The sequence below is a fragment of the Sus scrofa genome, chromosome 4, assembly GCF_054392235.1.
Source record: "Sus scrofa isolate SSC_HxYL_T2T_F1_AM1 chromosome 4, Sscrofa_HxYL_maternal_Yorkshire_Landrace_v2.0, whole genome shotgun sequence".
Lineage (NCBI taxonomy): Eukaryota > Metazoa > Chordata > Mammalia > Artiodactyla > Suidae > Sus > Sus scrofa.
Window position 1 is genome coordinate 120,456,353 of NC_139386.1, and position 21,812 is coordinate 120,478,164.

A 21,812-nucleotide genomic window follows, 5' to 3' on the forward strand; every position below is an offset into this window, starting at 1 on the left:
GAGGTCAATGTGAGTCTTCTGCCACCTGACAAACTGTTGTTTGCGATCATCTTATAATCATATATGTCATTTTCATGCTTTTCTGAGTTTTCCAAGTTTATTGCTGATGATAGCTTTTACCAAAAACTAATGAATTGTAGGAAGTTATATGTCGCATACATAAAGAAAGGAAACAAACACTTCTTATTGCTCTTGGAAGATGTATTTAATTCAAATTTTACAATTTGGATTCAGCATGAATTGCAATAAATGGATCTTCGGCAGAGTTACTAATAGAAAACTGAGCTGTGCCATCACTGGAAACATAGACTTTAATTCCTGTACAACTGTTACCAACTTTATCTCCAGAGATAACATCACAGTATGTGCCACCAGGAAGACCAGTTTGCAAAGTTGAAGATAATTGCCTGTAAAATAAAAGCTAAGATGTAACTTGAGTTCAACACAATTAAAAGCAGGAACACGGGCCATCTCTAAAACAAGCAGCTTAACTCTGAGCCGTAGAACTCTAAGAACTCTAAGAAGTCGGGGTCTCCGTGCAAAGAAAATATAACACAAGGACCTCTCCAGTGGGTGTAAATCGTTTGCTCAGGGCCAAAACTATTCTTAGAGAAAACACAGCAATTTCCCAGTCAGTAGGGAACATTATTTTTAAAAAATTTAAGGTCGAAGAGTATCATTGCAAATTGGACTGGATCGCCTCTCTTAGAGAAAAGTGCTTCTTGTGGTAAACGCAAGTATCTTAAATGTGTCCTCATCTGAGCACAAGAAAATACCGATTACTTCCAAGAATTTAAATTTGATTATTTCCTCAAAAATTTATTCTCTTCAAGAGAAGATAAAAAGTTGCTTGCATTTCTTTGAAGCAGTATATGGTTTTCAAAGGTAAAGCCTCTCATAAATCGATTTTGCTCTTCTCATCTACAAACGATAGAAATTAAAGAACCAGCCGTGGATTCTTTGATCAAGAAAGAGATGAATTTGATTTAGTTTTCATCAGTAAAATACAGTTTGGGCTAGAACGAGCTAAGCATGAGTGGCGGCAGACCCTGGACTGCTTGCAAAGAGGACTTCTGGGTATGTGAGGGAATCAACTGCTTGCAAAGAAGACTTCAGGTTATGTGAGGGAATCAATACACCTGAAGCAGAGAATGCAGGGAACACAAATGAAAAGTCAGTAAGGAGAAGTCTCAGAACTAAAACTCAAAAGATCTCCTGAGGTCGATCTTTGAATATAACATACATATTCTTTTTACATGTACTTTAAAAAACATTATTTGTCACAGAGAGATACGACAGTGAAAACAGAACTAGACAAACTCAAAAGCACTAGAGACCAGAATAGGCAAAAAAGAGAGAGAGAGAGAGAAAAGTGTTTTGGTCCTGAGGCAGAATTTATCTTGATTTCAACAAAGGCTGTAGTCATTCTTCCAGGGATTTCGCAACTTTTCTATTAACTACTTTGTGTATTTTGTGTGAAGTGTGTATATGTAAGCATATACACGGGCATCCTATCCATCTGCATATGATACACAAAAGTGCACGGAAAGTAATTGCTCAGAACAGAAAGCCCTTAGGAGAGGGCTTATGGGGAGCAGATCAAAAGAATAAAGCTATCTTTTTCTTTGGGCCCTTTTCTCATCACTATGTTTTCTTAATCCACTGACTAGAGGATGTTTCAGGTGAAAAATCTGAAAAAATCAGATTTTTTCACCTATGAAAAAATTAGGTGAGCAGAAAGAAAACAGCAATAAACCAAGAACATATAAAAGCATAAGCATTATTTCAAATGGGTATCAACTTACCAATCATCATTGTTAAAGACAATGAATCCTCTGTTTCCTCTTCCAAAAGCTACCTGGTTGCTTCCGTTATCCCACCAGTTTGCAAAAGGTTGGCCGTCCACCACGTTACGGAACCAAACCATGTTCCTAAGAGAAAATGGCATGGGAAACGTTGAGGAGTAATTCCATGGCTTCAGATAAAGTCTTCAGAAGGTTTATTATTAGAGGATACCTCTAAACAAGTAGTCTTACCTTATCTGACGCCATCGATGCTCACAGACCCAGTCATTGCCACAGGTAGTATCTGCATTAATAGTAACTTCCTTAATGACCCCGTTATTATTTGGTGGCCCAATCCAATCATTAACATCCTTGATTGGCAAAAAGAAATCATTTTAAAAGACGGCATGTTTAACACAGCCTGTTCCCCAAACTCAATCTGTTCTATTGGGGTCTTCATGGTGTCTTCATTTAGAATCCAACTCCTTCATTATTTTTACTTTTCTCCTTCCAAACTTCACCTCCTCTGGGCCCATATTTCAAACAAGGGTATGATTGGTTTTGGTTTTTTTTAACTCTCTCGTTTGCTTTCCAAGGAATTGCAATGATTTCTTAACATCACTTGTAGATAATGTAATTTCGTGGAAACGGCAAGGACTTTTGCGTCAGAAACAGCAGGTTCTATGACAACTGGCCAAGAAAACTTAGATAATATTCATCATTTCTCTGCCTGATTTTGCTCTTCTTAAAATGAAGCTTTTGCTTTGTTGCTATAACATTGAAATAATTTATGTAAAAATGCTTCAAAAAATCTGCTAAATAAATATTACTTTCTTTCATTCCTCCTTGTTGAGTAAGTGCACTAATCAAAACACCACAATAATCTTTACACACCTGACCAAACTTTTAATATTGTGCGTTTCTCTTTTAAATGTAGTTCTCTTTTTTCTTCAGTTTTTTGAAGCCCACACCCACTGCATGTGGAACTTCCTAGCCAGGGATCAAACCTGAGCCACCACAGTGACAATGCTGGATCTTTAACTTCTCAGGCATAGGGAACTCCAATACTGTATTCTTCCGACTGGTACTTTTAATCATTAAATAAACAACAGACTATGCCTAGGAAGGTTATCAGAGTGTGTCTTAAAATCATGCCGTATCATAAACAGTGGACAAATCAAACGTTTCTAGCATGCAGAAGTCCTAAAAAGTCTTGGAAATGTTATGGGAAGAGGGAGAATGGACTTATGCCATGACTCCTGCCATCAGAAATAGGGCCAGTTACTGAAAATTATAGGAAATAGGCTCAGGAGAAGGGGACATCTTCCAAATAGTAAAGCTCGCTAAAAACAAAACGAGGTCCTCCACAAAGGAATGAGCTTCCTAACTTGAAAGGGATCTAGAAGAAAGTAGATAAATACCTATCTTGGGTGCAATGAAGACGATTTTCTAATTCAGGTGTGAAGTTGCTACTTGAGGCTGCATGTGAAATCTTCCGATTAAAGAGGAAGTTTACCTCTAACTTTCCAAATACTTCAACACTCTATGTCTCAGTTCCTTTTTAAAATTACTGCTCAGATTCATGTCTTTGCCACATTGTCAAAACTTCTCTGCTCTTTCTCCTTCCTAGAACAGACTGCAAACAGCTCTTCTTTTAAGACACGCACTTTCCGTCTTCTTCTGTTTTCCCTACTGAACCTCCATTCGGCTAGGCAAATTCTCTGCACGCCAGTACAAAACATTTTAGAAACGGATTTAACAAATATTTGTTATCCTCCCTGTGCTGTGGGCAGGTACTTTTTAAAGGGGTTGGCAAGTGTGGCTTTTTCATCCTCATATCAATGCTATGAAGTAGGTCTTTATGAGAAGCATACTTATCTTACTCGCTGTATCCTTATTTTCAAGTGGGTTATTTGGGGGCAGGAAGTAGGCTCACCATATCTGGAAATAGCTGGCCCACTCTGGGTCAATAGAGACCTGTCGTTTTTATTTTTTAATATCCACCGTATTGCTAAAAGAGCCCTGCAACAGGCTGGCCTTCCCTAAATATTTGACAAAATACGTAGTGTATGTCACGGCATCATGTGCAAGTAAAACCTCTTCTCCTTGAGAAAAAGATATTTTTTGGACAACACCAAAACTTACTTGTCCATTCACAAAATTTCTTGCCCAACGGTAGCTTGACATCACTCGTGTGAATCCGTAAGGGTGGGCGAGCATAAATCCAACTGCCACTTTGTACAGTCTAAAAGGCACAGAATACCATCATCACAGAAGAAAACAATATTTTAATGTCATTCAAAGGGAGCTTCAAAATCGGGGAACTGTGTTTCCTACCTAGCGTCCCAGAATGTAAGAATAGATGCTCCCCCTGCTCCATGCCCTCGCTGGTTGTCATGGTTATCAACAAAGACAAGGGCTCTATCAGAGGGCATGAAACCCCAGCCTTCTCCCCAGTTCCTACAAAACAAACAAAAGAACGTTAAATTCAAATAAATGCATTCGTTCATAACAGTTGTAGAGTAACCTAACATGTCGTTCCTTCAGTAGAGCACCCTCCAATGAAATTCTCTAATGAAATGATTATTCTGTAGGGCCTTTGAAACATAAATTACATAGATATGTAATCCTCAGACACATTCCAGGTGTGTTTATATGTAGGAATACTTCAAGTACATTCATGTTACAGGTAGAAGATGTGTGTGACAAAAATTAGTTTCCAATAGTTTGGGTATATGATGATGGAGGTGGATTTCCAAAGGGTGAACGAACATTGATATCACACTCTACAGAATGACAAGTGGGGATGAAAGAAGGCTTACATACTGTATTCGTAGAAGATAAAGAGTTTATATATGAAATTAATTTCTTAATATATCTAAATTCTACAGTAGTACCACATTACAGCGACTTCATCCTTAATAGAATCTTCTGAATAAGAACCTAGCACTAACAGATTATATACCAATATTGGTCAAGGCTAGTAGAGTCCTCTAATACACAGATGCAAATCTCTACGTTTTGGCTTTCTAGACATACTTCCTTGTGACTGACATTCTAAATAAGAAATATAATCAATTGCAGTCTGGGGAATTATACCACAGTATTAGTCAATGAATCCGTGAAAGACATCTGCCTTGAGAAGGTAACCCGTGTTGGGGTATGGCACAAATATGTGTGAAGTAAATCAAAGTATAATTCACATTTCACTTACTTCAAGTAAGACATCTTCTCTCCACTCCACTTGCGCACAACGGTGCCCAGTTTTGCACCGTATTTAAATTCTGTCACGCGGCCATTTCCAAAGTACTCACTGCTTTTAATTGCCTCACCACCCAAATCAATCACCTAGTAGAAATGGAGACGAAACTCTCATGTTAAGGAAGAACTTTAACAAGGTAAACTAACACTACCCAGACAATAGCTTTATACTGTCTGTGTTGCACCAAATGCCCCTAACGGTTTTCCTTATAGCAAGATTCCTGTTTCTTTGCTACACCTATGCTTCTATGGAGAACAGTTTGGAGATACCTTAGAAATCTATACATAGAACTTCCATATGACCCTGCAATCCCACTCTTGGGCATCTATCCGGACAAAGCTCTACTTAAAAGAGACACATGCACCCGCATGTTCATTGCAGCACTATTCACAACAGCCAGGACATGGAAACAACCCAAATGTCAATCGACAGATGACTGGATTCGGAAGATGTGGTATATATACACAATGGAATACTACTCAGCCATAAAAAAGGATGACATCATGCCATTTGCAGCAACATGGATGGAACTAGAGAATCTCATACTGAGGTAAATGAGCCAGAAAGACAAAGACAAATACCATATGATATCACTTATAACTGGAATCTAATATCCAGCACAAATGAACATCTCCTCAGAAAAGAAAATTATGGACTTGGAGAAGAGACTTGTGGTTGCCTGATGGGAGGGGGAGGGAGTGGGAGGGATCGGGAGCTTGGGCTTATCAGACACAACCTAGAATAGATTTACAAGGAGATCCTGCTGAATAGCATTGAGAACTATGTCTAGATACTCATGTCTAGAACAGATTTACAAGGAGATCCCGCTGAATAGCATTGAGAACTATGTCTAGATACTGCAATGTATACATCTAAGGATAACCTGACGCCCTTGCTGTACAGTGGGAAAATAAAAAAAAATTAAAAAAAAAGAAAGTACAAGTGATGGGACAAAATGACCTGTACTCCTGTGAAATACTGGCCTCATGTAGTCTCACATGTCAATGATAAGAGTAGCTCACACGTATAGCAGCACTTCATATCTGCATGACGATATTTCTACGTGGTTGATAAATATTAACTCTTTAATCCTTCAAAGACATTACCATGACCCCTTTCGATTAATTTTGGAAAAAAAAAAATTGCTACCCAGAGAAGTTAGTTAGCCTAAACCAACACAGCTGAGAGTGCTAGAGCCAAGAGTGAGTCACACAGACTAGCTCAGGACAACAACTGCATTACCACCCGTCATCTCGAATGCTCTCTGGGCAGCTGATAAATGCCACAAGCTGTCTGCAGGCTAAGGAGATTCTCCGCGTTTGTATCAAACACCCCTTGTGATACAGCTAGATGTGCTACCTCTGACTCGAAGGGGGTTAAAGAACACCCTACTGTGTAAATGCTGTAGCCACTAATCTACACAGAAATGGTACTTTCAGTGAAACCCGCTACTGCTTTTCTAACGAATTACATTACAGGGTTTCCCATGCACGTATACACATTGAGGTACCTCCTGGAATATGAAAGGTCGACTTCCGGCAGGGAACCAGTTGGTGTTTAGGTTGTGAAGTTTATCCAAAACTGCTTTTATGTCTCCAGGCCACATGTGCTTAGAAGCATCAATTCGGAACCCTGCTACACCAATGTCAATGAGTTTGTTTAGATAATCAGCAATCATGGAGCGCACATAATCTTTTTCCAGTGCAAGATCAAGAAGACCAACCAGTTGACAATCTCTGACCTATTGAGGCAAAAATGGAGTGACTCATACAGAAAACATCATCTTTCCCTGAGCATTCACCTGACTATGCATTCATTTACTCATTAACAGACATTCCTTTACTGCATTCTAGGCCTTGGTCTCTGAGGAGACTGCCATCCTCATATGCGCATGCCTGGAACATATTTTCTAGCATGAAAATGGAGAAGGTAGGAAGTAAAGAGGATGAGCTTTTTCACTGGGAGAAATTTAATTTGGAAAACACTATTTTAAGCATTGCCCTGAAATTCCTTTTATTTCACTGTGTTTCTTTTCATGGCCCCATCTCTAGCCTTTGGAAGTGCCCAGGCCAGGAGTCCAATCAGAGCTGCAGCTGTGACTGATACCACAGCCTGGGGCGATGCCAGACCCTTACCCCACGAAGCAAGGCCAGGGATCATACCCACATCCTCATGGACACTCTGTCTGGTTACTAACATGCTAAGCCACAGAGGAACTCCAGGTTCTCATTTTAACAGTCAGACTTGGAACCCTGTTTTCCTAAGGAATCTGGACTAATAGCTTTTAAATGGAGAGCAATAAGCTACTTGCTGAGAAGCACAGATAGTTCTTGCTTTTTTAATTTTTTTACTTACTTGATAAGGATCATTATAGCTCTCGATTCCTCCACTTGCAGTTTTACATTTACCATCGTTAAAATCCCAAGCAGAGTATGGGACTGCTGGAAACTCCCTGTTTCCAGGGTTGCAATAACTTCCACAAGTGGTGCCCGTTCCTGCAGCTGCACCACTTCCACACATATGATTAATGACAGCATCCACATAAATACGCACCTGAAAGTCAAAGGTTCCATTTCAGGTTACCTTCTAAAGAGGCAGAAATTAGAAGACTCCTGATCAAGGTGTACCGCATGTTAGCAACACTCTAAGATACCTCTTCCTTATCTTATACCTTAGCTTCCCAGAAGAGCAAAGGTCAAGTGTGAGAGGAAATCACTGGGAAGGCCCACAGGCGTTCTAGCCATTTGGCCAACTACCTGCGTGTGGGATACACTGAGAGAACCCCAAACTACCATAACCACGAAAAAAAGCACAGCCTTTTTATGGTGGTCAGTAAGAATCAGCTGAGGCCGGAGCGATTATTGACTTTTGACATGTCCATAGGTCGTCCTTAGAAATAAGCAGCCAGTCTCTACCACCTGTGTAGGGTCAGAAGAAGGAAGAGTAGATATTCTCGCTCATTACACTCCTCCTCAAAGAGAAAATAATTATGGCATTATTTACCATCAAAGGACCTACAGGAAGGAAGACCCCAAAATTATGGGTGGGGACACGAGCCACATTAAGGCAACAGCAAAACCTGTAACTAGAATTCCAATTTCTCACTCCAAAACAAGGTCCCCCAGAAAAAGTCATACGGGGTCAAAGTTGATATTCTGCTTCATCAGTAAGTTCATGGCCTTAAACTCTTACTTATATCTCCTGTAGTAGACAGAGGGCACATACTCAAATGTTTACCAAAGTCGAACATAAGACAACAATTACATTTGAGTTTAGAGCTAAAGCATGCAGTGGACCTGGAAAGTATAGGAAAACTGTTCTTCTCAAGAGGAAATTGAGACAGGAGAGAGAAATGAGTTCTCTACACAAGATTTTTAAAGGAAGCTTTAATTCACTTACGCCAACGTTGTTACATCTAGTCACCATATCTCTGAATTCATTTTCATTTCCTGATCTGGTACATAACTTGTAACTCACTGGTTGGTATCTCTCCCACCAAGGTCTTGAAGGGTTAGTGACTACTATATTTTCATTGGGGGGGGAGACCTGCAAATAAAACAACCTTAATAAGTATCAATTATGGCTCACTCTGTATCGCTGACCATCCTGGAAACTATTCAGTAACACAGTATTTTTTTCTTTTCTGAATCTTTGTATATGCTGCCACCGTTCTTTACAACCAGGTAAGAATATCAATATCACAGCGGAAATGTCCTGCTTAAAAAATATGGTATTAGAAATAAAACAGTGAGTTGCCAACAATTTCACGTGTGTTTCTTCTTCAGAAAACTGTTTTACTTCGCCTGCTTAACCTGTGAACTAACGTCCCAGCTTCACAGACACAGATCGCAATGCCTTTTACTCTAGGCACGGCAAAATCTCCAATTTATACTGCGAACCATACCCACCTGTACCCCTCCAAATCCTTTGGGGCCCAAATACCGCTCACATTCAAGAGCAATGTCAACCCAGCGCCATTCAAACAGATGGACAATAGACGTTCGTCCAGACTGGGTTTGTGGGGCATACTGGGCCCAGCAGAACCCAAAGGCTGAAAGCAGCAGAAACAACTTCATTTTGCTCTGAGGTTGTCAACGGTCTTCCCGGCAAGTATTTATAATCCTGCAAGAAGCATATTTTACAAAGCAAATATTGACATGAATAAATACTTAGAGCACAAACCGTGAATGCATACTCCAAAAATAACTATTGATAATTACACTAAACAGGTGAGGAACATCCCGAAAATCTCCCAGGAATACTATCTAAATGACCTTTTCAGACAATGTTTTCCTTACTGAGGGAACAGCAAGTTTTGAAACATCTGGCATGTTATCTACAGAAAGGCCTTAATCATGTATTGTTTAGGTAGGATTAGATCTTATTTCTGAAGTCCTTCACTGACAGAGGCGGAATTAGAGCCAACTGAATTCACAGTCACAATGGTGCCCTAACTGTCTGTAAACACGTGCAATGTTTCCATTGTAAAAAGACACATGTTATTCAACTCAGTTCGGTTGGTACCTCCTACCCCAGTTGTTAGATACTTGAGATTCTCCACTAAGATTTAGGAAGTTATCTGGAAGTGAAATGACCACGACTTTAGGAGTCAGATTTTTTTTTCCCCACGCTTACATTAACGCATGTGAAAATGCACTGGCTGTAGCAGGAAAGAATGGACTTTTTTTTTTTTCTCCTTCTAGCAAAAAGTCCCTTATATGTGCTAAAACACTAAGTTAATGAATCCACATCTATTTTCCTTCGTAAGGTACAAGAAATCCTAGTAAAGACATAACCGTACAGGTGGGAAAAACCTAATCCATTCATCCAACAGGTAGTGGCCGAGTGCTTTTGCTAAATGCCGGCATGATACTCAGGATACAAGGATAAACAAGACAGACAAGACTCTTGTTCTCAGGCAGTCTACATTCTAGGGGAAGGTAAGGAAAATATAGCAGGAAGGAATGATAACAACAATGATACTAAGTTAAAGAGAGCAGTGAGAACTAGCATGAACCCACGGTGCAGTAGAAGGGAAAAGGACTGACCCATCCGGATATTTTAGACTGGAAATAGTCAGGAAAGCTGTTTCAGAGGGAGTGATTGTCAACCAGAACTGGAAGGAGTAGAAGGACCCACTTATTTGAAGATCAGAGGAAAAGCAGTCTCCATAGAGGAAAGTGCAATAGCAAAAGCCCAAGGTAGGAACAACCATGGGATACTCAAGTGACACTGAACAAACTTTCAACATCAGTGCAGCTAAACATGTGTGAGTGACAAAGGGAAGAGTAAAATGAGATGAAATCAGAGAGGTAGGCCAGATCATGTAGAACCTTGTAGAACATAAGGAAAGAGAGGGCTTTTGAGGCTGAAAGAAGATGAGTGAAGAGATTCTGATTTCCTTTCCAAGAAAACCATTCTTGCTCTGCTGTGAAAAACCGGATTATAGGAGGACACGACTGGGGGCCAAGAGATCAGGTAGGCTTTTGTAGTGGTCCACGAAAGAGGAAAGTGGCTGCTCTAGGGCCCTGATAGAATATATCTCAGAGGTGGAGAAGCAATCGGTTTATCGATAGATTAGCACCGAAGACTGGGGGAAAGAGAAAAATTGAAGAAACAGGTATCTGATGACACCATTTACTAAGATGAGGAAAAGTGAGGAAGTACTAGCTTTGTGGAGGGGGTTCCGAGAGCACTCTGTGAATCCCAACACTCTCCTTCGGTCCCTCCTCCAGCCCACATCGTGAACATACTCCGTGTCCTATTTTTCTCATTCAGTTCCAGCTGCTGTAACAAGAATGCCATATAGGCTGGATGGCTTAGCACAAATATTTCTTTCTCACATTTCTAGAGGCTGGGAAACCCAAGACTACACTATCAGCAGCTCCAGTGTCTTGCGAAAGCCCCATTCCATGTTCACAGACAGCAAGCTTCTTGTATCCTCACGGAGTGTGGAGCTCAGAGATCTTGATTCTCCTTCTCTTCGTACAAGGACACTAACCCATCATGGGGCCTCCACTCTCATGATGTCACTTTGACCTAAGTTGTTCCCAAAGACCCCACAGCCTAATACCATACCATTGGGAGTTGGGAGTTCAATATTTCAAATTGTTAGAGGGGCGGAACACAAGTGCAGAGTCCCCAGTATACATCTCCTGCAAAAAATAAATGTTATCCATATTTGACAAGCAATTTTATTCTTTCATGACTTTCCAGGGCTTTTCTTCTTTCTTGTATCACCCTTCAATAGCTAGTAACTACTCCTACTTTCATATGCAGTTGAAAAAATACCTTTATGAAACTTATATTGATATTCTCAGCCAGAGTTAAGCACTCCTCTGTATGGCAGGTTTTAACCTATGGGATGTTATTGATATTGGATTAATGTTATAAAAAGTAAGGATTTACATGACTGTCATCCTGGATAAGCCTTATTAAGAGCAGATTTCATATTTAATATTCCTAGAAAAACAAACAGCACGATGGTTCATGTGACCAATAAATGGTTTTAATACAATTATTCTGAACAGAAATGTGCTACGTGTGTCAAAGTTACTCTAGTTTTTGAAGAGTGATGGTGAAGAAATGTAAAAAGTTAATTTGTACATTGTTTACTTGTTGTGAGAAATGAAATTTATTATTAACATTAAATTTTCCAGGGGCTTTTTTTTTTTAGTTTATTCTAATCTGGCTACAAATTTTTTAAATAATATTTATGTGGGAGAAGGCAACTTGGCGGAAGAGTAGGGGGACATGCTCGCCCTCTCCCACAAACACACAATAAAAACCCATATCTGTGTGAGGTTAAGCAATTCACACAGAACAGCAATTTGTCGCTGGCAGAAGAACCTAAACTTCAACAACGGCAAGAATCTCATGACATAACTGGGCAAAACAAGAGAAAAGAGGAGAGTGAGAGAAAGGGAATCGGGGCTGGACATGCACTCCCGAAAGGGAACTGTGGAGGAGAAAGGGATCCTATGCCCTGGAAAGTCACCTACCCGATGGAAAGATCAACCAAATGGGAGGAATCTCCAGATGCAGAGAAGTGCACAGTAGTAAGTCTGAGATCTGAAGAGCAGAGTGAGAACTGAACAGATCATCCAAACTACTTGCACAGTCACCAAAAACCAAGAGGCTTCGATGGGGGCTGGACACGAGACCTTGGCTCTGGAGATTAGTCCCGGAAACGGGCTAGGGTGGGCGGTGCAGAGACTGCCTGGGGGACTAGGAACTGGTCAGTCAGACTGGCAGGGCAGAGACCACTCTGGGGGACTAGGAAGCGATCTGTCAGATTGGCGGGGCAGAGACTGCCTGGGAGTCTAGAAAGCTGAGCGTTGCGGGTGGAGGGAGCAATACGTTTAGGGTTGGGGAATGGAAAGCCACCTCAGAGGGAACCTGGGAGAAGAGCTGGATCTGCAGGAGAGACAAGGCACCAGTGTTGGGGAAGGGAGAGGAGGAGGGGTGGGCTGCCACAGCATACTTCCCATGCCACAGCGAGCTCACTTGCCCTCCAGTTATCAGAAAGCTCTGCTTCCCAGTGCATTCCCCTCCAACCCCTACCCCATGCACACGCACTGGACCTGAGACTGCCTGCCATCCTGGAGGGCTGGCCTCACCATTTGTGGGAAGCCGACCACTGCCCGGGCTTTCCCTGCCCTGGCCTGCCTGCCCTCTGAGGGCGGGAGCAGCTAACTGGGCCACTGAGAACCCAAGGGGCTCTTCCCCAGGGCAGCTGGAATTGGAAGGACCACCTCAGAATGGAGGCAGATTTTGCACGGCTGGGCCAAGCTTGTTCTAGCTTTTCTGGGCTGTGGGGGCTCTTGCAGGGGGGCTGGCAGGGCGGGGTAGCTGTTCCATGGGACTGCAGCACCCCCGGAGGGTGGGAGCTGCTAGCTGGGCCGGGGTTGCTGGGTGCTGCCTGGAAAAGGCCCGAGTAGCAATACTCATATCAGACAAAATAGACTTTAAAATAAAAGACATAAAGAAAGACAAAGAAGGACACTATTTAATGATTAAGGGGTCCATCCAAGAAGAGGATATTACTCTCATCAACATATATGCCCCAAACACAGGAGCACCCAGATACATACAACAAATAGTAACAGACATAAAGGGAGAAATTGATGGGAATACAATCATAGTAGGAGACTTTAATACCCCACTCATACCAATGGACAGATCCTCTAGACACAAAACCAATAAAGCAACAGAGATCCTAAAGGAAACAATAGAAAAGTTAGACTTAATTCACATCCTCAGGACACTACATCCAAAAAAACCAGAATACACATTCTTCTCAAGTGCGCATGGAACATTCTCAAGAATCGACCACATATTGGGACACAAAGCTAACCTCAACAAATTTAGGAGCACAGAAATTATTTCATCCATCTTCTCTGACCACAATGGCATGAAACTAGAAATCAACCACAGGAAAATAAATGAGAAAAAATGTACTACATGGAGACTAAACAACATGCTACTGAAAAACCAATGGGTCAATGAGGAAATTAAGAAGGAAATTGAAAAATACCTTGAGACAAATGATCATGAAGACACATCTCAAAAACTATGGGTTGCTGCAAAAGCAGTGCTCAGAGGGAAATTTATAGCAATACAGGCCTTTCTCAAAAAAGAAGAAAGATCCCAAATTGACAACTTAACCCTCCACCTAAACGAATTAGAAAAAGAAGAACAAAAAAGACCTAAAGTCAGCAGAAGGAAGGAAATTATAAAGATCAAAGAGGATATCAATAAACTAGAGATTCAAAAAACAATAGAGAAAATTAATAAAACCAAGAGCTGGTTCTTTGAAAAGGTAAACAAAATTGACAAACCCCTGGCCAGACTCACTAAGAAGAGGAGACAAAGAACCCAGATAAACAAAATTAGAAATGAAAAAGGAGAAATCACAATGGATATTGCCGCAGAAATACAAAAAAACCACAAGAGAATACTATGACCAACTATATGCCAACAAAGTTGACAATTTGGAAGAAATGGACAATTTTCTCAAATCTTACAGCCTGCCAAAACCGAATCAAGAAGAAACAGACCAACTGAACAGACCAATCGCTAGAAATGAAATTGAAGAGGTCATAAAAACACTCCCTGCAAATAAAAGTCCAGGGCCAGACGGCTTCACAGGCGAATTCTACCAAACATATAAAGAGGATCTGGTGCCCATTCTCCTCAAACTTTTTCAAAAGGCTGAAGAAGGAGGAACACGCCCAAAGACATTCTATGACGCCACCACCACCCTAATTCCAAAACCAGACAAAGATGCCACCAAAAAAGAAAACTATAGGCCAATATCTTTGATGAATATAGATGCAAAAATTCTCAACAAAATCTTAGCCAACTGAATCCAACAACATATCAAAAAGATCATACACCATGACCAGGTAGGGTTCATCCCAGGTTCACAAGGATGGTTCAACATATGCAAATCCATCAATGTCACACACAACATGAACAAAAGTCAAAAACCACATGATCATCTCCACAGATGCAGAAAAAGCATTTGACAAAGTCCAACATCCATTCATGATAAAAACTCTCGCCAAAGTGGGTATAGAGGGAACATTCCCGAACATAATCAAAGCCATTTATGACAAACCCACAGCAAATGCAATATTCAATGGAGAAAAATTGAAAGCCTTCTCACTCAAATCTGGAACAAGACAGGGATGCCCACTCTCACCATTGCTATTCAACATAGTTTTGGAAGTCCTAGCCACAGCAATTAGACCAACAAAAGAAATAAAAGGCATCCAAATAGGAAGAGAAGAGATAAAACTATCACTGCATGCAGCCAACATGACACTATACATAGAAAACCCTAAGGACTCAACCCAAAAACTACTTGAACTGATTAATAAATTCAGCAAAGTAGCAGGATATAAGATTAACATTCAGAAATCAGTCACATTTCTGTATACCAACAATGAAATACTAGAAAAGGAATATGAAAATATAATACCTTTTAAAATTGCACCTCACAAAATCAAATACCTCGGAATATACCTGACCAAGGAGGTAAAGGACTTATATGCTGAGAACTATAAAATTTTAATCAAAGAAATCAAAAAAGATGTAAAGAAATGGAAAGATATTCCATGTTCATGGAATGGAAAAATCAATGTTGTAAAAATGGCCATGCTACCCAACGCAATCTACAGATTCAATGCAATCCCTATCAAATTACCCAGGACATTTTTCACAGAACTAGAACAAACAATCCAAACGTTTATATGGAACCACAAAAGACCCAGAATCGCCAAAGCAATCCTGAGAAACAAAAACCAAGCAGGGGGCATAACTCTCCCAGACTTCAAGCAATATTACAAAGCCACGGTCATCAAAACAGTGTGGTACTGGTATCAAAACAGACAGGCAGACCAATGGAACAGAATAGAGAACCCAGAAATATACCCAGACACCTACGGTCAATTAATCTTTGACAAGGGAGGCAAGAACATAAAATGGGAAAAAGAAAGTCTGTTCAGCAAGCATTGATGGGAAACCTGGACAGCTGCATGCAAAGCAATGAAATTAGAACACACCCTCACACCATGCACAAAAATAAACTCCAAATGGCCGAAAGACTTAAATGTAAGACAAGACACCATCAAACTCCTAGAAAAGAACATAGGCAAAACACTCTCTGACATCAACCTCATCAGTATTTTCTCAGGTCAGTCTCCCACAGCAAAAATAAATCAATGGGACCTCATTAAACTGAAAAGCTTTTGCACAGCAAAGGAAACCCAAAAGAAAATGAAAAGACAACTTACAGAATGGGAGAAAATTGTTTCAAACGATGCAATGGACAAGGGCTTAATCTCTAGAATATATAAGCAACTTATACAACTCAACAGCAAAAAAGCCAATCACCTAATGGAAAAATGGGCAAAAGACCTGAATAGACTGTTCTCCAAGGAAGATATATAGATGGCCAATGAGCACATGAAAAAATGCTCAACATCGCTGATTATAAGAGAAATGCAAATCAAAACTACCATGAGATACCGCCTCACACCAGTTAGAATGGCCATCATTAATAAGTCCACAAATAACAAGTGCTGGAGGGGTTGTGGAGAAAAGGGAACCCTCCTACACTGCTGGTGGGAATGTAAACTGGTACAACCACTATGGAGAACAGTTCGAAGATACCTTAGAAATCTATACATAGAACTACCATATGACCCAGCAATCCCACTCTTGGGAAAATATCTGGACAAAACTCTACTTAAAAGAGACACAATCACCTGCAATTTCATAGCAGCACTATTCAAAATAGCCAGGACATGGAAACAAACCAAATGTCCATTGACAGATGATTGGATTCGGAAGATGTGATATATATACAAAATGGAATACTACTCAGCCATAAAAAATAATGACATAATGCCATTTGCAGCAACATGGATGGAAAAAGAGACTCTCGCACTAGTGAAATGAGTCAGAAAGACAAAGACAAATACCATATGATAACTGGAATCTAATATCCAGCACAAATGAACATTTCCACAGAAAAGAAAATCATGGACTTGGAGAAGAGACTTGTGGCTGCCTGGGGGGAGAGGAAGGAAGTGGGAGGGATCGGGAGCTTGGGCTTTTCGGATACAACTTGGAATGGATTTACAAGGAGATCCTGCTGAGGAGCATCGAGAACTATGTATGGATACTTACATCGCAACTGAACAAAGGGTGGGGAAAAAAATGTATACATGTAAGACTAACTTGGTCCCCATGCTGTACAGCATAAAAAAAATTAAAATAATAATAAAGAAATATTTATGTGGTTTTCATTATATTTCTATTGGACCCCTGATGTGGCACCTTTCCCATGTTAAATCACAGAAAGGACGCATCCACACACAAAGACAAATAACAATAATAAAATGAAGGATATGATCACTATCTTAAAAGAGACATGAGGAACGTGCTTTAGTATTTCATTAACAGGAAAATCCTTGGTGATCCATGGTAATAGGTAAAAGTGACCTGAAGAGTGGGTTTGATTTTAACCAAAAGAGATAAGGTGATATGGCTTCTACCTAAGAAAACAATACATCCACTGGGCAAGGAGAACAGCAGGAAATCAATACACCTTCGAAGAACATTAGTTAGACAGGGAGGACCCATCCTTTTACATAGGGCTTACAGTAGGAAAGCTATACCGGGGGTCTCTCAAAGTCAGGGAGAAGAAAGCTTTCTTTTGAAAGCTATGTCCAGCTAGAGAAGGCTTCTATCCATTTGTTTGTTTTTCAGCAGGAAGGTAACATGATTAGAGCTTTTGGAGTAGACCAAATGGATTGAAAGATGAAGATAAAGGAGACAGAAAAAAAGGAACACCTGTACGGGAGTAAAACAGAGTAGTGATGGAAATGGGAACTAGGGAGACTCGCTGTGGCTCAAGAGGATCAGCAGCATCTCTGTCCTGGCACAGTGGGTTAAGGATGTGGCATTGCCACAGCTGTGGCGTAACTCACAACTGCAGCTTGGATATGAGTCCTGGCCCAGGAACTGCATAGGCCTCTGGGCAGCCAAAAAAGAAAAAGGAAAGAAGAAAGAAAAGGGAAGAAAGGGAAGAAAGGGAGGAAAGGAAGGAAGGAAGGAAGGAAGGAAGGAAGGGAGGGAAAAGGAAATCTGAACGAGAGTTCCAGCAATCACAATTAATACTAGGAGACTATGGTAAAATGGTAACAAGAAGTGCCACCCTAGGAATGACACTTGCCAGCATCCCTATGTTTGTGGAATCTCTTCCTACACAGCCTATGGAATTGGTTTATAACTTGTTTGGTCCAGAAGAATGTCAGCAAATAAGACACAATAAACGTCTGACTAGCATCTGCACAGTGGGTCTTGATCTCTTGAAAATCTGCGATGGGAACTGTGACGCTAACTGGGATGCAAGGCCACATGGGGAGCTCTAATTGTCCCAAGCCATCCCAACCATGTGAGCTGATCCTCCAGCTGACTGTGGCTGAATGATTACTCCAGAGGCAAACCAGCAGAAGAACCACCTAGTCAACTTACACAAACGCAAGACATCATAAATTTCTGCTATTCAGCAAGAACTAATTGATACCGAGAGGAGAGAGGCAGTAGATGTAGCGGAGCTAATTCTACAGAAGTAGGGGAATAGAGAAAAGGAAGGGTCAAAAACAACGCTGCAATTTAAAGTTTACTGAGTGGAACAGTGACAACGCTCACAGTGCAATCTAGAGGCAGACTTGGTTTAGGGAAACGGAGGAGCTAATACAGGATATACTGAGCTTGACATATCAAAAAGCATTAGACAAGAAAAAAGACGACAGACAGATTTGGCAGTTTCCAGCAAGAAAATGATGGTTTCAGAAACGGCACACGAAATATTTAACAAACTGTTTTAGGACAGACAGCAGCCAGTCAGAACAGCTGCTATCCATAAGCAACTAGTATGCATGGCCCAAACCACTTGGTGGAATTATCGGGCCTGTAGAGCAGGGCCCTCAGGAGTCGACAAGGTACACACAGAGATGTTGAATCCACCATCACAATTTGGGGCAAAGCCCAGCAGCCAATAGATGGGGCAGGTAGGAGGCAGCATATAAAAAGGTGCCTTCAAAGCAGGGAGAGGAGTTTAATTCCCTCCCTCCCCGCCCCCCTCCCCAAAAAGCTTTTCACAAACAAATAGGAAGAGAAACATTGCAAGGAAGGCAAAAGACTAGCTGCATGTAGATGTGTATTAGAAAGACAATAGAAGACTGACTAGGTAGAGGATGATATTGGACTGATGGTGATAAGGAGTTGAGAATTAGAGAAGAGGGGCATCATTGGAACTTCACACTGACTCATGGTTACAAATGTTAAAATTGTAACGGTTAAGAACATGGCCTTAGGAGTTAACCTCTAAGGTACACCCTGACCCTGCCACTTATCAGCTGTGGGATCCTGGCAAGTACTATCTCTAAATCCACCTGTGAACTAAAACATGGATCGTGTACCTCACAGAGCCCTTATGAAGAGTAAATGGATTAACACAGGCAGAGCTGTTACCACAGTGCAGAGACACAGGAAAAGCTCGAGGCATTTGGTTGCTGTAACGCTGGTGTTATTAAAGTATGGTTATCTTTACCTCTGCTGCTATTCAAACTGCTGCAAACTCAGGTTCTCTTCCCACTTTCACTTATCATCACTTGGACATTCTGTCTTTTCATTCCACTCTTCCCAAATTCTAGTAACACTTTCTCTATCTCGGGAGTATTTTCAATATCCCCCAGAGGAACCTACGGGATATGAAAATGAGAAGGAACCAGCCATGTTTTCCACCTTCAATTTTTTCCCACATTTTCTTTTCTTTTGCTTTCTTCCTTGCTTGCTCTCTCGCTCTCTTTTTAGAAAATCTTCAGCGCTTTTGGCAAAGTACATGTTAGTGTGAAGTAGCTTCTCAGCATTGCCTCATCAGTTACCTCTGAACTGTTCTTTAAATAACAAGTGTTTTCCACAAAGTGTTTTAAAATTGTGTTAAAGGATCACTTTCGGACAATATCTGGCAAATTTTATTAGCATCCCAGCATAGATGGAGATATCTAATCATCTAAGCTCCTACCCAAGGATCAACCAAGGATCCACATCTAAAGTGTATTTAGAGGTGTGAAGTAAAATCTGCAAGCACATTCTGACATCTTTGGCATCACAAACAAAACAAAAAAATAAGAACTTGAAATAACTGTTATGTCTACTTCCCATTACAGTTTTCCTACAATGGTTCTCCTCAGAAAAGCTATTCACAGTTAATGATACTTGCATCACTACTCTGTTGCTCACACCACATAGTTCCTGGATTTCCATAAAAGAAACTTTTTTTAAAAATTCAAATATCTAGTGGTTACTATAATGTGCAAAATGAGATGTCTTGGGAATTCCAAAAAAAATTAAATAGGATATTTGATAATATCTCAGCACCAAAGCAATACTCCTGAGGGAGTGCTTCTATTTGAAGTTTTAGCAAAACACCTGCAATGTGAAGAACGAAAAATTTTTTGTTAACTCGGAGCTATCAAAAAGTTTGTTAGTTACTGATATTCTCAAGTGTTTTTTGCTCAATCAGTATTATATAAGAGGCTTTTGTTATTTTATTCACTGTGCCCAATATAAGTGGCACTACAGGGGATAGGCTCTAAGATAAATTCATGATTTCTCTTAACATACTGAATGCCATAAATTTAGTGACTTAGCTTCAAGCCTGATTAAAGTGCACCAAAACGGTGACATAAATAAAATAAAGAAGATCTACTAAAATGTTAGAAAAAAACAGAAGTAGGCAACAAACTTGTATAATTCTATAGCTTCCTTTCTACTTATAGATATAGTAGTTACCTATTTTCAAAGCTCATATCCTCTATCCAAAGTGACTTCACATCTCAGATGTGATTGGGCAGATACAAATATCTTCTAACATGTAAATAAATTAAAGCCAACCAAGAAGAGACAAGTTATCCTCCCTCACCATTTATAGCTACTAGCCCGGATACCTCTTAAATATCTTCATAGCAAATAACATCATAAAATATTTTAATGGAAATACTTTCAATGTCACGGTTACACTCGATATTTTATCACATATTTATCTCCAAGTGTTTTTTTTTTCTTTCTTCCCATTTTGCCAGTTTTCAAGGTTCTAGAGGTTGAGGTAGTGTTATTACTATAGTACTTGGTCGAGTTAGTAGTTTCTTGTACCAAAAAACGCCATAATTTATCTTCTAAATTTGATACTGAATTACGTACAAAATTCTCAAAACAGTATCCTGTCATCCCTGAAAAAAAGGAAACAAAAAGGAAAATAAACTCAAGCTCAGCTTCACAAGTCACATGTGAAGATTAGAGAAGCAAAAGCAAAGATAATCAAGTTTGCATACCAGATTTATGACACATAAATACTTTGAGCCAAAGTCCAGATGCATTGCAAATACAAATAATACGTTTTGCGCTGCTGGAAATTGAAACCTGAGTTGTCAACAAGCCTAAAATAAACTGCCAACAGTTGAACAATAGCAAAGCATACGTCAGAAAACACTTATTTCAAGACACAAAGAGAGGGGGGAGCTATATGACATTCAAAAATACCTTTAAATAACTTACCACATCAACTTCCCTAAGTCAGCAATCTCCCAGACCCAGAGCTCAGTGTTTTCATTTATTAAAAAAGCAGAACCACACAGCTCTGATTTTGCTTTGTCTTCAATTAGGACAAATGCTGACCTTAGATCTTTAGAGATTTCCTAGAATAATTTTCATTTCAATAGGTGTTGTTATGGCCCTGCTTTAATTCTCCAAACCTAATCCATACAGAGTCTAATCTAAACACCACAACAGCACCAGATTGGCCATTATCACTCCTGCTTCCTAGCAAATCACCGACTTCCCTCTTCTAGCTCAGTTTGCTGCCCTGCCACTTCTTCAAATTACACTGTACCTTTTCAGTTGCTCGCTTTCTCTTTTTCTTCTTCTTTCGTTCTCAGTAGCCTCTCTCAGTGCGGGGAGCCGAGAAGATACAAGAAGCCGAGGAAGGGAGCTCGCCTGAACGGTGCAGTTCCGAGGGCAGTCTCCTAATCAGGAAAAGCGGCCTGTCTGAATGGTACCATTCTGAGGGCAGGTTCCTAAACAAGGGGATGCCGGCCTGTAGGGCACAATTCCGAGGACAGGCCCCAGAAGACAATAAGGCTCGCCTGCTGACATAGGTGGAAAACTAAATTTCCCAGGATAAATTCCCA

The 21,812-nt window shown here is 40.4% G+C and overlaps 1 protein-coding gene across 3 annotated transcripts; it reads right to left on the reverse strand.

The window, feature by feature from the left end:
• Positions 1-186: 186 nt before the first annotated feature.
• On the reverse strand, positions 187-21,594 carry LOC110260364 (pancreatic alpha-amylase-like). 3 transcript variants are annotated; one of them, XM_085023841.1, is made up of 12 exons: positions 21,515-21,594; positions 19,175-19,325; positions 8,955-9,168; positions 8,446-8,592; positions 7,402-7,599; positions 6,557-6,787; positions 4,999-5,132; positions 4,122-4,244; positions 3,930-4,029; positions 2,037-2,155; positions 1,806-1,931; positions 187-407 (listed from the first exon to the last, which is right to left on the reverse strand). In XM_085023841.1, the coding sequence occupies exons 3-12, from the start codon at positions 9,120-9,122 to the stop codon at positions 218-220; spliced, it is 1,536 nt and encodes a 511-aa protein (XP_084879967.1). In that variant the 5' UTR covers positions 9,123-9,168; positions 19,175-19,325; positions 21,515-21,594; the 3' UTR covers positions 187-217. The 3 variants fall into 3 exon arrangements, with proteins under 3 accessions (XP_084879967.1, XP_084879965.1, XP_084879966.1); XM_085023839.1 differs by lacking the exon at positions 19,175-19,325; XM_085023840.1 differs by lacking the exons at positions 19,175-19,325; positions 21,515-21,594 and adding an exon at positions 21,181-21,439.
• Between the last annotated feature and the right edge of the window lie 218 nt (positions 21,595-21,812).